General features: G+C 44.3%; 1 protein-coding gene and 1 long non-coding RNA gene across 2 annotated transcripts in view; one reads left to right on the forward strand and one right to left on the reverse strand.

Annotated features, from left to right (window-relative positions):
* Positions 1-15,372, forward strand: part of LOC146008918 (uncharacterized) — a 118,580-nt gene that overhangs the window by 59,050 nt on the left and 44,158 nt on the right. The gene's annotated exons all lie outside the window — the stretch shown is intronic.
* Positions 1-15,372, reverse strand: part of TTYH2 (tweety family member 2) — a 128,873-nt gene that overhangs the window by 27,870 nt on the left and 85,631 nt on the right. The window contains exon 6 of the mRNA XM_083148742.1: positions 1,712-1,784. Within this exon, the coding sequence (XP_083004868.1) occupies positions 1,712-1,784 (73 nt within the window). The remainder of the gene's footprint in view (positions 1-1,711; positions 1,785-15,372) is intronic.

Genomic DNA, 15,372 nt, shown 5'->3' on the forward strand with positions numbered 1-15,372 from the left:
CATTTACAGGTGTGCCAACATACATCTAGCCTCCTCCCCCATTTAATATTTATTCTATGCAGACACAAGCAGCTTCTGCTGTTTAAAATGATATCATCATACTAAGTGCTATGCTACTGTATGTTACAGTGTTTTCCATGAAAACTCTAACATGGCATTATGTTGAAAGGAAATTGCCAACTCATTCACGTCACAAATCTCCTGATGCATGAAGTATTGAGGCTAGATGTATGAGGACACATCGGTACTTATGTAATATCTGGGCTCCCGTTTTTCTTATGAGACCGCGTCCGCTCGCCACGCTTCGGGCACGGTGGCTCGCTGCGCTCGCCACACTATATAAAATCAACTCCATGCGTAGTTGGATAGTAGGGGTATGAAAAAATGGGGTGCATTTAACATGGGAGCCCAGATAATACATAAGTACCGACACATCTGTATACAACACAAAAGGAAGTGCTATGCCAACATGGTCATCGAGAAAATAGCATCACAGTACTAATGGAATTAGAGGAACTAAATGGACACATGGTAATCTGGTTACAATGCCCCAAGGAGGACCCCAGAGAAGACAAAATTAATTTCCTACACAGACCTTGATCCTATGACACCCTGTAATGGGACAGAGCACTCAGAGCTGATGTTAAAAGGGGCTACATTTGAAGCAGCTGTGACTTTTAAATACACGCACCAACCCCCCCAATTAATCAAGTAGAGAAATATTAACTTATTGTGGCCACTTGCTCTGGCTGGTAATGGATAGAGCAGTACCCAGGTGCACTATTAACATACTGAGCATGCTTCTTAGCTGTTAAGGACAGCACAATACCTGCACTGAAAAAAAAATTAAGTTGGCGTTAGCAAGGGGAGTATGGCAGAGATCGCTGGACTTTTCCCACTCCTATCATCAGTGGGAGAAAACAGGAGCAGAAGTAACAGTGGCTGGTGGGCACACTGATCATTTGGGTCCGTATCTACAAAAAACTGCTGAAAACCTATGAGGCCGATTCAGCCCTGATAACAGAATTTTCATATTTGGAGATAACTGGAGGACTGCTCTATCACCTAAGAGACCAGTATATAACATACATTGACAAATTCTTGTATCAAGTGACCCAATGCTTTTAATAACATCAATACAATAGTCTTTATTTCTTGGGGGTAGATTAAGACTCAGATGGATGATTCTCAACTATAATATATTTTGTGATATTATACACTGATAATATACTCCGCAAACTGGGATTATTATAATTTCGCCATAACCAATAGAGGATGTTCCCTATAATATTTGATTCTCTTTTTACTCCATTATTCTTGTTAAAATGTATTATTCTTTAATTTGCGATATATACCGGTACTCATGTGTGAAACTAAGGGTGAGATTTAATAGGATGAGAGATTCAGGAAGTGAATTTTTTAAAGCGGCAATCATTTACACTGCAATATGAACCTGGTTTATTAAATCTCACCCTATATGGGTTTTTTTTGTCTCTTATCACGTACAGTATAATAAAAGTTATGTTTTATCTATTTACATAGATTGAACATAAGTAGAGTCCCATAAAGCAATTCTTTATTTTTGCGACCTCGCATTTTTTTCCCAGCGATTATCACACTGCTCTGCTTTATAGTAATACATGAGTGAGTGCATGTGATGTAGCAGTGTAGGCAGAATGCTGCATAGGTCATATAGAGTGGGGAAACTTACCACAGCAGAAGACGTATCAAGTGCCAAAGATGTCCAGCTTAATAATATTGTCATCAAACCGAAACCCAGCATCCTGAAATGAAACACCAATTGTAAGTAATCACATTAGCTAACAAAAATCAATAAAAACTCAATGTCATTTCTCACTATATTCTATCTTTTAAAAAATCACCATAGCGTGCCAAATGCTTTGTTCTGTCCTTTTAAATATAAGGTAGTCTATTTGTTAATATTAAAGGCCCAGATTTTATGTATTTTACCGGTCAGGAGAGATAAAGAGATGGTGGCTAAGTGCGTCCTATAGACAGCAGTCACTACAACGCAATATTATTTATTTATTAACAGTTATTTATATAGCGCACACATATCCTGCAGCGCTCTACAGATTTAAACATTCACATCAGTCCCTGACCCAATGGAGCTTACAATCTATGGGGGTTACTTTTGTTGGGAGCAAATTAACCTACCAGTATATTTTTGGATCGTGTGAGGAAACATGAGAAACTGGAGTAAACCTGCGCAAGCACGGGGAGAATATACAAACTCTGCACAGTTAGGGCCATGGTGGGAAATGATCCCATGATCAGCGCTGTGAGGCAGTAATGCTAACCATTACACCTTCCGTGCTGCATTATTCAGGTTGTTAAAAAAACAAACAAGGATATTGCATGTTTATATTCCACAGCTCCACATAGCTTCTATGAGAGATTATGTGGGGATGAGCAGTGCATGGGCTTCAGTGTAGTCTAATGCAGTGCTGGGTTGCCAGCTTATTACCCTAGGGTGAACATGAACCACTTGGGTTACCATAACCCTTTTTTATCCCAATAATACAGAGACCTTTCCTCAATATTCTGGCATTCACATATTATTTAGGAACCAGTGTTACTACCTAGCACCCATGGGGTCCAAATCTGACTGGTCTGTTGGAGTCTGATCTAATCTCTGTGGTCTGAGTCCAGCATCTGCAGACCTGTCCTATTCCTCTGCTGTATTATTCATGTGCACTGCAGATCTCTGGCTCCTTTGCAATTACTTATTTTATCCTCTATGGTTCTCAACTCTACATCCCAAACAAGACTATCTAAAATCAATGGGTGCACCAGTGAGAGGAGGCGGCGGCAAAGACACAGAAACCTGTAATCAGAGATTCCCAGAGGCTTCCTCTGAGCAGATGGAAAATATCTATCCCTTTATCTCATTGTCTGATTACTTATTCCCCTTTCTCAGAGACAAACATGGCTCTCAGAATGCCTCTAACAAGGCAATTATTATCACACACTGTTGGCCTATCCAATGCAATTACTTAACTACAACACATTACGGAGCAAGCTTACTCCAGAAGTGACGCTTTAACTGGCTTAAACATCTATATTTAGATATTTGTCTTTGTAAATATGATTATAGATGGAAAAAGAAAATAAACTGTTGCACCTATATAGAGCTCACAGAATAATGTAATACGGAAAGGAATCCTTATCCAAACTCTAATACAGGTAAGATGACCAGACTAATCAAAAGACAGGACGGCCATAACAGATCTAAGCTGCCAATCCATATTTATATCATTTGTAATGGTCTGTTGCCACATATTTATTTGTGAACCTGAGACTGTAAAAGAGAAACTAGTATTATATATGCAGCCAAAAGGTTATTATAGTCTCTGGGTAACCAGGATGGGTGCTGGATGACGCTCTGACAGTGGGGTTTGACAGTCAGTATCCTGATGTTGGGATCCCGACTGCCGGTGCTCCGACAAGGGGGATCCTGACTCACAGGGGCTATTCTCCTTTGTGGGGGTCCATGACCCCCATAGAGGGGGAATAGAACCTGTGGTGAGCGTAGCAGGCCACCGGGCCCGCAGTGTGCCTGTAAAGGGCTTCTTGTGCTCGCCCCCCTGTCGCACCGGCAGTCGAGATACTGACTGTCGAAGCCCCATACCACACCCAACCAGGATATGACTGTTGCGCTGGTCAACATCTACACGTGATGAAAATGATATATCAACTGTATGTGCACATTTTACATAGCTGTAGCTGTTATCTGCTTTGGAAAAAAAACAAAACACAATAACCCTCGACTAAATCTATAGGATTTTGCGTTTTCCCCTCTTCAATGTTCATCACTGATTAACCAGACCCTGAAATAACAGTTTTCCCACCGCATTGCCTGGTCTGACCTGGTTTTTTTACATGGGATTTTGCCAGGTCTCCCTCTCCAATGTCTCCATTTCCACTGGACACTTGTTCTTCCCAGGTCAACACCGTTTCCACTGAATGTTATCATATTAAATGGCCTTGATTTTGGCACCAAAAAATGAGGTTACTAAAAGGGGACAAAGGAAGGGAAGCAAGAGAAGTGGAGGCTCTGGCCACCTCTCTAAACAGCCTATGCAGAATTCCAGCGGCATGTGCCAAGCTCTGGCCACCTCTCCAAACACTGTCGCCCAAAAGCAGGAGTCGCCAAACAGCGGCAGCATGTGGAGCGTTCAGTGTCTTCTCCTCTCTGGTCCCTGGGTGATGACATCAGCAGCCAACGCCCAGTCGGGACCTATCAGTGACTTCTGAAAAATCCCAGGTAAGAGCTGTTTCCACTACAGCCTACTCGAGAAAGACCCGCTAAAAACCCTGCTTGATTCCCAGGTAAGAATCCTGGGTCACTAAAACCGGGATTTTTACCTTGTCACCATTTCCAAGAGCATACATGTGAAAAAACCTGGGATTTTTAGGTCAGTGAAACACTGCAGCCAGCACCACGAAACGCTCTTGGCTTTGAGCATGTGGCATTTTCACTACAACTGTGTCACAGTAAAGGGCATTTGTAACTGCTGTGGCACAGCCTGATATTTCCTCCACTGAGGGCAATACAGAAGTAATAAGAAATCTTACTCTGCGGCACATTTATGAGACACTAAGCTGAAGGGGAAATTGCCATCAGGAAATAATGCAGCACTGAGCACAGGGCTACCATCAACAATTATGGAGCCCATTGACAAAATAGACAGTCCCCCGTCCAAGAGTTGGAGCTTTGGATACTGTGGGTGGGGTATAATTTGGTGTGTATAATCTAAATCTGTTTAAAAATGAAATGGTCGGATCCAGGTATTTCCTAGGTTGGGGTTAGGTTACACAGGGTAGGGGGTTATGAGGTGGTTTGCTTTGGGAACATTTTAGGGGTGGTTTGTTTTGGGGTTCTGTTGTGTTTGTTTTGTTTTATTAGATGGACATCATTATTTCCATATTGTTAAACTATGATTTGATTTCCTGCTATCCTACCTGAATTTAACACGAGCTGTTTTTTGCACAAGATGATCCCCAACTATAATCCTCTGTATATCTTTACCCTGTCCATCCTGAATGGTGCCTTCAGGTGGATGGACTATTATTTTCCTGTGTTGGAGGTATTCTGTATATCCTAATTGTAATATATGTCTTTAGACTACATTATGTGCGTTGACATACAATGGTGGGTGGTTGCATATCACTAATGTGTAATGTTAAAGTCGAGTTGCACACACGCCATTTTAGGATAGTATGACCGCCATTTTGGTTCGCAGAGTTGCGCAAATAAAGTTTCCATACCCGAGTCTGTGTGACAAAGTGGACCAGAAGCGCAGCCATACTATTACACATAAATTCATAATAACATACTTACACTAAATATGTATATAGTTAAAGGTTTAGAGCACCACACATAGCTTAGTTAGCATTACATACATCCGTCTGTATAATGTTTAGTACCGTTACGTTCCGTTTCTTATGCGCAGTATTCCGGTCATTGCGAATATTTCGCAATTCATACGGTCCGATAGTTATGGACAAAATCCATATTCCCAAGACGGTTTCTGTTAAAAAGTGTATAACAAAAGAATCTAGTTGTAACCGGTTCTTACTGCTATTTACAACCCCTGACGACGATACCAACAGACAAAGGACTCCAAAGGTCACTCCCCTGCACCTATCCAAACCAGGTGCCTCATTTTACCCCAATCACAGAGGACTTGACATACGAACCCTGACCAATAGGAATGGCCTTTGACCTCCCCTTTCTGACCCTATAAGATAGGTGACCCAGGGCGGCTTTGGTCACTTCGGCACATCTTCCTTTCCCTGACCATTGACCGGACTATAGTTCAAACCTGAACATAGTGAACTCCGACCGGACTGCGCTGCGCATATTTGATGAGACGGTAAATGGTTGCATTCACTGTACTTTCTTTTATTGTATTGTTGGCTGATTGTATCCTGTGTCTGTTTTTCTTCCCCTAGTAGAGCTTGATTATTATACTCATTGTTAGCCTATTGCATTACTTGTTATACCTGTTATTTTCTATTCCTGTAAACCCCTTTTGTCCATTAGGGACTTTAATACATCATTTACGGAGTTTCTATCTCCTTGCTTCTATACTGTGGTCTCGTCGGTTATTTCGTATATAGCGACAAGGTATATTACGGACACTGTCCTCAAAGGTGTATTCGCAGATTAGAGACAAAGTACTGCGAAGGGATCTCTTATTAACGTATTGGTTCTTCAGTGTATTACACACAGTAAAGGTACGCTACGACTGCGCTACGTTTTGTTCGCACGTAGCTAGGTATAAGAGGTACGCAGGTTACGAACATAATACGTAACATACGCTTTTCACTTATTGTTCTTTGGTCATAACATATCGACATTAACAATTGGGGGCTGCGTCCGGCCGTTTCACACTCTAGAGCTCAGTACCAGGCGCGCGGCTTGACCTATACCAGCAAAAGGGTGGAAGTATTTATTATCCATTGCTGGATAGGCCAGGTCCGCGGCGGTGCGGGGTTCGAGAGGTGCTAGCGTTGAACTCGAAGTACAATAAGTGAAATCCGAGGAAACATTAAGCCACGTGTTTTAAAGCATATTTAAGTGTTTAGTAAACTGTACTTCTGCCTGCCACAAGTAGTTTAACGGGGTATAGTGTCTTGAGTTGTTTGTTCATCACGGTATATGTGCCACATGCGATAAGGTTCGCACACGTGGAGACAAAGGCCTGTGTTTTATTATAGTACATAGAGGATCCCCTCTGTGCAAAACTATAACTTTTAGTGTTAGTTACTGCAGGGCCAGGGACTCCACCACGTGGCGATAAGTTCTGGGCCTTTTACAGTAACGTAAAGTGTCTATTGTGTATTACGCAAGGTGCGCGCGCACGTGCTCACATCAGGGAAATTTTCGCATCTTTGTACGTTATTTACGGATTAAGTGCGGGATTTATTTTGCATCTTGATACGTAACTTTCGGACAAAGTTAAGGGATTTATTCCACATTTAGGCGCAATTACTGCGTATAGTGAAACCCGAGCGCAACCTTGAAAATACACTATAGAACACGTGGGTGGCCGATTCATCGGCGGCCTGTGAACAGGTTTAACAAAACACACATACACACGTGGCTGTTCACTGGCACTGCACATGCAGCACACATAGGAACTCAAAGGTGAACAGTATTGAATCACTAGCTTTATTTAAAACAGTATAGTAATATACTGTGGATAAGGCGGTGATTAATAAGAGAAAATAAGTTTTTCTTTTTGTTCATTTTCTCAAAAACAAGCAACTCAAGCATTATTTTAATAGATTCCTATAGCCATTTAAAAGGGATTTATACCTGCATAAGTACCTAGTGAGAAGCTACCAGCCTGGGAAGATTTTTCTGTACAGAAATATTTCAAGTTTAAGCATAAGACCAAAGTGTAACTAGCACCCAGTGTGAAACAAAACTGAGGTGAACGGGTGTGTGACGGCACGACTCAAGCGCAGTGTAGTCCAGTGTAGGACAGTCCGGGGTAGGACAGGGTGCACGTGACGACGTGCCCATAGGAACTGCCCCTTCCGTGGAACTACCTATTTTGATCCACTAGGAGGGTACAAGAAGCTAAATCGGAACCCAGTGATCCGATCAGCTGCTTTAGAAAAACCAGTTTTTGGGGATACAGGAAAAACAAGTTTTGTTGTGTCCTGGAAAAATTTGGCCGCACCTTGCAAGTTGACTAGTAGTTCGCTATTAGTTGAAAGACTTGGTGATTGAGTAATATTGCCTCGTAGCCTTCGCACCTCACTTGGTTGTGGGAGTGTTCTAGGTCGCTGAGAAGTGAGTGTTTGAGGAGCTCTCAGACAAGTAACAACCCACCGGTGTCTACTAGCTGTGAACGTTTATTCCTGTAATTATGGGTAATAACGGGTCACGCAGTGATAACATGTCAGTTAGGGAGGAAGCTAGTCGACCTAAAGGGTCGGCAGCCTTCATTATGTGCTGTAAGCACGGTGAACGAGCAGTTGTTTACCAAAAGAAATGGAAAAAGATGACACAAGGCAGCAAGTTAGAATTTCCCAGTGTTGGTAGCTTTGATCCAGAAATCTTATCGGCAGTAAAAGATGAAATATGTCTACTCTCCAGTCGTAAGAAGAGAGTGAAGCACATAGAAATTCTTAAATTGTGGCAGAAGGAAGGACAGGAACAATGGGGAATCAGATGTCTGGCAATACCAGATACAATCAGCCACAATAAGAATGCAACCGCAACCGCTACAGCTCCCCCACCCCCATATGTGCCGAAGGGGTTAAGAACTAATAAGCAAGACATGAGTAATAATGTAACCGTTGCTAACTTGTACCCTGTCTTATCCCCTTATAAGGAAACCCGAGAAGAAAACGAGCAGCTGTTGGCACTGGCCGTCTCCCATGCAATTAATATGCTTGAGGGAAAAGCTGAACCGGCAAAACCTGCTGCTGGGGCCCCTGCACAGGGAGAGGAGACGGCTGATGCCAACAGCATAGTCATGGACTCAGGTAAGATAGCACCACACAGCACAGACACAGACGACTCCCCACCAGGTCCCAGTAATGCGGATGTGGTACAAACATACCCTGTACGCACACTGGAGGTTCCCTATGGTAAGGCAGACAGAGAGGGTGTGATACCTACCAGAAAGATGACCATGCTAAACCCATGGACACGGTTAGAGCTGCGGTCCATCATTACAGATTTCCCTGATCCTAGGAAAGATCTGGCATTGAGCCGGAAATTTGTAAGGGATCTGGGAAACTCTGATGAACCCACCAACAAGGATTGGAGAATCATGTTGAGGGCCTGTCTCCCTACCCACATAGACATCCCGAAATTCATTCAGGATAGTGGGTTGAGAGGGGACAAGGAAATAAATGATGAGATCAACCAGGAAAATATACGCCTAATCAACTTACAATTGGGAGTATATTTTCCTGCGGCAGTGGAATATAGCAAGATATTCACCATCAAACAAAAGGATGGTGAATCTGCTGCTGATTATTTCGCTAAGGCCTTGCTATCGGTATCAAAATACACTGGTGTCTCCGAGCCTAAGGACGACCCCCACCTGAGGGAGATGATTGTCTCTGTGCTAGTGGAAGGGCTTAGAGAAAATCTGAGAGCCAGAGTCCAAACATCTTTCCCAAATTGGCGTGGAATGACAGTGGATGCCCTACGGGAATCTGCCATGGACCACGACCGTAACATTAGGAAACACAGAGAGCTGCAAGCCGATAAATTAATGATGGTTAGCATCCAAGCTTTCAGTAAGGCCCCTAACAAGACCTCATACCACCAGAACACCAGAGACACAGGTAGAAAGCAAATAATTTGCTTCAACTGCAACAAGGAGGGACACTACTCAGCACAATGCAAGTCAGGAAACCCCAGGAGTTACAAAACACATAGGCGAGACTGGGAGCCTCACCAGGGTGAGACACGGAGATACCCAACCCCTAGACAATGGGAGGAGACAGACAGGTCACGCAACATGCCTCCTCCCCATCTGATGGCTGACACTGTACTAAGGGCAACCCAGGTAAGACAATAGGAAACAGGTCATACCTGTATCCTACAGCCAGTTAGATTAACACAACACCTTAGAGAGGAACCTCAGGTAAAGGTTGATATAGCTGGAGTAAGGCAAACCTTTTTGGTTGATACAGGGGCGGCCAGATCTGTTCTCAACACACCTCTTCACTTGGGTTTCACTGACCAATCAGTAGCAGCAATCGGGGTAACAGGAAAAATACAACATTACCCACTGACGAAACCAGCGGAGGTTACAATCGGGCCTCTGCATACCAAACATTCTTTCCTGTTGGCTGCAGCGGCCCCCGACTAACCTCCTGGGTAGAGATTTACTATGTAAAATGGGATGTGTCATCTATTGCACCCCTGATGGGGTATTTCTGGACACTCCTAGAAATCTTACACAAGAAGTGCAAGATATGCTGGACAGTCCTCAGAGGCTAATGTTGTATTTAACTGTTGTAGAGTCAAATCCATCTAGGGTAGCTGAAATTACAGCACAAATACCGAGTACCCTTTAGACTAAAGATGGACAGGATGCTGGGCTGATGGCAAATGTAGCTCCAGTAGAGATCCGCTTAAAAGAAGGCAGGATAGCCCCAAAAATACCGCAATACCCTTTAAAACCTGAAGTTGAACTAGGAGTATACCCAGTGATCCAGCGATTGCTCCAACAAGAAATCCTAGTTAGAACTTCCAGCACGGCCAATAGTCCCATCTTTCCTGTGAAAAAGAGCGGGGGGAGGGGCTACAGACTAGTGCAGGATCTAAGAGGGGTAAACAAAGTAGTTGAGAGCCAATTCCCCGTAGTGCCAAACCCAGCTGTCATCCTGATGCAAATACCACCTCACTGTACCCATTTCACAGTCATTGATTTGTGTTCTGCGTTTTTCTCTGTCCCTTTACACCCTGACAGCCAGTATCTGTTCGCCTTCACCTACAGAGGAGTACAGTATACCTGGACACAACTCCCCCAGGGATTCATAGACAGCCCCAGCATCTTCTCCCAGGCCTTGCATGATTGTTTACAATCCTTTCAACCCATGAGTGGTTCGATACTAATACAATATGTCGATGACTTATTGTTGTGTTCTGAGTCACTGGAGTCATCAGTGGATGACACTAGACAGCTGCTGATGCATCTCTCAGAGACAGGACATAAAGTATCAAAGGATAAGCTACAATTATGCCAGACCAGGGTTAAGTACCTGGGCCACTGCCTTACCCAAGGGCTGAGACACCTCACCGACGACCGAATCCAAGCGATTCAAAACATGGTACTGCCACAGACCCAGCACCAGATCCGTACGTTCCTAGGCATGTGTGGATACTGTCGCAATTGGATCCCAGGATTCTCTATTCTGGCATTACCACTACAAGAGATGGTTTCCTCAACTAAGCCAGACCGGGTCTCTCATACTGAGGAATCTGAGCTGGCTTTCGAGGAACTAAAGGTGAGCCTAACAAAGGCCCCAGCACTGGGAATGCCAAATTATGGGAAACCCTTTGAACTGTACGGAACTGAATCAGCGGGGTGTGCGGCAGGAGTACTTGTTCAAAAGCATGGTGATGCCAATCGACCAGTAGCGTACTACAGTGGCCAGCTGGACACAGTAGCACGCTCACTCCCAACTTGCTTACGAAGTGTGGCTGCGATAGCACAACTAGTAAACAAGAGTGAGGATGTGGTATTGGGACACGATTTAACTGTTCATGCTCCCCATGCTGTCTCTGCCCTCCTAAATTCTGCCCAAACACGTCATGTGTCCTCAGCACGGTTTACCAAGTGGGAACTGGCGCTGATGGCCCCAGTAAATATTACCATCAAACGATGCAACACACTAAACCCAGCCACATTCCTTCCTCATGTGCCCTCCAAGGCACAAAGGGTGGAGGGTGATGGGAATGTTGCTGAATATGGTAAGGCAGAGTTTGGTGAAGGTGGGGACAAACATGATTGCATGACCTACCTGAATCAGACCTTTACAGCACGTCCTGACATAAGCGACAGCCCATTAAGTGAGGTAGACATAACCTTATTCACTGATGGTAGCTGTCATAGACAAACGGAGACGGGAGAGCTGTGCACAGGCTACGCGGTAGTAGATGGAGAAGGTATTGTGGAAGCTGAACCCTTAGGACCACCTCACTCAGCACAAGTAGCGGAACTGGTGGCACTGACCAGAGCATGTGAACTGGCCAAAGGAAAATCAGTTAACATATATACCGACTCCAGATATGCTTTCGGAGTAGTACATGATTTTGGAGCCCTATGGCGCCTCCGAAATTTCATGACGGCGGCTGGCACACCAGTGGCGCATGCGACATACATTAGAAGACTTCTGGGAGCTATCCAGCTTCCAGACAGAGTGGCTGTTATCAAGTGCAAAGCTCACACATCAGAGAAGGACCCGGTGTCCCTTGGTAACAGCCGCGCTGATGAGGCAGCGAAAAGGGCCGCATGCCCTGTAAATATTCCATGGAGAAAGAAAAATGAACCCGGGTCACACTGGGTGGCTCGGGGTCAGGTGCGCCTGACCTGAGTTGTTTTTCCTAAGCAGCTGCCCTGGGACAGGGTAGTTAGTCCTGTTCAATATGGTAACAAGAAAAAAAGGGGGGGGGTGGGCTGCGCTAATAAAGTGCTGTTAATATGCAATAATTAGCAGATGAAAAAATAAATGGGAGATTGGTTAGATCTAGCACAATTTAATACAATTTCTAAAATGCAAAGCCAGAAAGTACCGGCTAAAAACAATTGACAATAATAAATGGGAACATTAAAATCATCATCTCACCAGACCGAACCACATGGAGGTGAAACCCGGAGAGTCCCAAGTGTCCAGAGGAAATGCACTGGTAGCATCCACTTAGTGGTGGGGGTAATCCGGAATGTCCAAATGCTATTGCTGGTAAAGTTGCCAAGCTGCAATATGGAGGGAGGGCACAAAGATGTAAAAGCCAGGAGTGGTCCAAGATGGCACGAATCACCAACTCCTGTTGCCGGATGTTAAAGGCGTGGTGTCCTCAACCTCTACTATTGTTGCAGAAATATTTGTAATCCGATGGATAAGTTGGCCGGAGGGCCAGAAAAGCTGATGGTGGTTCTTCCGGGCAATATAGAGGATAGTTTCCTCAAAGTGGTTCACCTATAGAAGTGGTAGGGTTAGGTGAGGCAGAAATCCTGACCGGTTTGGTCACATGACCCATGTGATAGGGTATTTAAACCAGAATGTACCATGTGTCAGTTATCCTTTGATAAAGCTGCCTGGAGCAGCGAAACCGGTCAGGATTTCTGCCTCACCTAACCCTACCACTTCTATAGGTGAACCACTTTGAGGAAACTATCCTCTATATTGCCCGGAAGAACCACCATCAGCTTTTCTGGCCCTCCGGCCAACTTATCCATCGGATTACAAATATTTCTGCAACAATAGTAGAGGTTGAGGACACCACGCCTTTAACATCCGGCAACAGGAGTTGGTGATTCGTGCCATCTTGGACCACTCCTGGCTTTTACATCTTTGTGCCCTCCCTCCATATTGCAGCTTGGCAACTTTACCAGCAATAGCATGTGGACATTCCGGATTACCCCCACCACTAAGTGGATGCTACCAGTGCATTTCCTCTGGACACTTGGGACTCTCCGGGTTTCACCTCCATGTGGTTCGGTCTGGTGAGATGATGATTTTAATGTTCCCATTTATTATTGTCAATTGTTTTTAGCCGGTACTTTCTGGCTTTGCATTTTAGAAATTGTATTAAATTGTGCTAGATCTAACCAATCTCCCATTTATTTTTTCATCTGCTAATTATTGCATATTAACAGCACTTTATTAGCGCAGCCCACCCCCCCCCCTTTTTTTCTTGTTACCTGTAAATATTCCCACTCATCCTACAAACCTCTGTACACTGAACATGGTATCCACATCTAAATTGATAGACATGCAGAATTTGTGTTCCCCACAGGAAAGAGCAGTATGGAAGTCGAAGGGATGTGGCCAAGAGTCCACCGGACTTTGGAGAGATGGACACGGGAAACCAGTGGCCCCCAGGGCATACCTTCCTAGTCTAGCCGAGGCGGCCCATGGGCTGACACATCTTGGGAAGGAAGGTATGTGCAAGCTGGTAAAGGCCTACTGGTGTGCACCAGGGTTCGCTTCTCAAGCAGGTAGAGTGGCAATGTCATGCCTCACCTGTTTGAGGAAGAACATTGGAAAAGCCATCCCAACAGAGCCATCCCACATCCCTCCTACAGAAGGCCCTTTCCAGGTAATACAAATCGACTTCATACAGTTACCACCCTGTAGAAATTTGAAGTATGTGTTAGTATGTGTTGACATGTTTTCCAGCTGGGTGGAGGCTTTCCCCGCTGCCTCCAACACTGCTACCTTTACAGCCAAGAAAATATGTCAAGAGTTGTCTGTAGATATGGTATCCCAAAGGTCATTGAGAGTGACAGAGGCACTCATTTCACAGGAGAGGTCTTCCAAATCATGTGTAAACTCCTGGGGATTAATAGTAAACTTCATACTCCATATTGTCCCCAGGCGAGCGCCAAAGTTGAGAGAATGAATGGTACTATTAAGAACAAATTGGGTAAAGTTATGGCTGAAACAGGGTTGTTATGCCCAGAGGCACTGCCTATTGTGCTGTATAGCATTAGGACCACTCCCAGGGCTCCGCTCAACTTGTCCCCCTTCGAGATATTGTTTGGTCGGCAGCCACACATCATGATAGACCCACAGGATGATCTCAAGTGTAACAATGAGCTAACTGTACAGTATATCCTAAAGCTAAACAAACAGCTAATGAAACAACAAAAGGAGCTGAATTTATTGACACCTGATATGCCTATCGAGAACTGTCATAATCTTAAACCAGGAGACTTTGTTATGATCCGAAATTTTTTACGCTCAGGTTGTTTGATAGACCGTTGGGAAGGACCGTACCAAGTTTTGTTGACCAGCACTACATCAATTAAAGTCGCAGAAAGAGAGAGACTTGGATACATTAGTCCCACTGCAAGAAAGCCAGTAACCCAGAGTTCCCGTGTGCAGAGAGCGAAAGAGAAGAAGTATAGCTAGAAGCATTGTTCCGGGAAGACTGAAAGGCAGCCAAGGTCAAGCAACCTGAGCAAGCAAAGGTCAAAGAGCAGAGCAAATAAACGTCCCCTGGTAGAGATGATGGAAGGACTCCAAGCAACAGGTTCACAGTTATGTATCTATTTCTTTGTTTTCTTCCTGTTTCCTCTTCTTCATCCAAGGATACTCGGTGGCTGCCACATTCTAGAGCGATCGGAGCGGAGTTCTGAAAGTGTAATAATGGACCCAGATATGGGTGAAGTAGAATCCCTAAACCAGCTTGATACTTTACCCATAACAGGAGAAGGTAAAAGGTATGAGAAAAACGTAGTTCAAGGGCTATGTGATGAATTATTGTCTGGTGAGTACTGTGTCTGTAGATATTGTCAGCCGAAAATGGAAGAAAATGCATCCAGCGATGTCAGTCGATGAGTAAGGCAACTACGGGCAGACATCCTTTGAGTGATTACCACTCACTAGTGGGTAAGGTCTTAAACCAAACAGAATGCTGGGTGTGTTCACAAGTACTACATAAAAGAAGTAGCGTAGGCCTAGTCCCATACCCGCTTAATAGCTCTGAGATAAGCGTATTAAATAAAGGGAGGCCACTGGATAAGAGATACCTGTATACCAGGCACCCTAGTCTTAGATTACACCCATACCAAGTGGATAAGTCCCTGGTATGTATGAACTTCTCTAGTTCCAGAATGATTGGTACTTGGGAAGTGACAT

The sequence above is a fragment of the Crinia signifera genome, chromosome 6 (assembly GCF_055691185.1).
Source record: "Crinia signifera chromosome 6, ASM5569118v1, whole genome shotgun sequence".
NCBI lineage: Eukaryota > Metazoa > Chordata > Amphibia > Anura > Myobatrachidae > Crinia > Crinia signifera.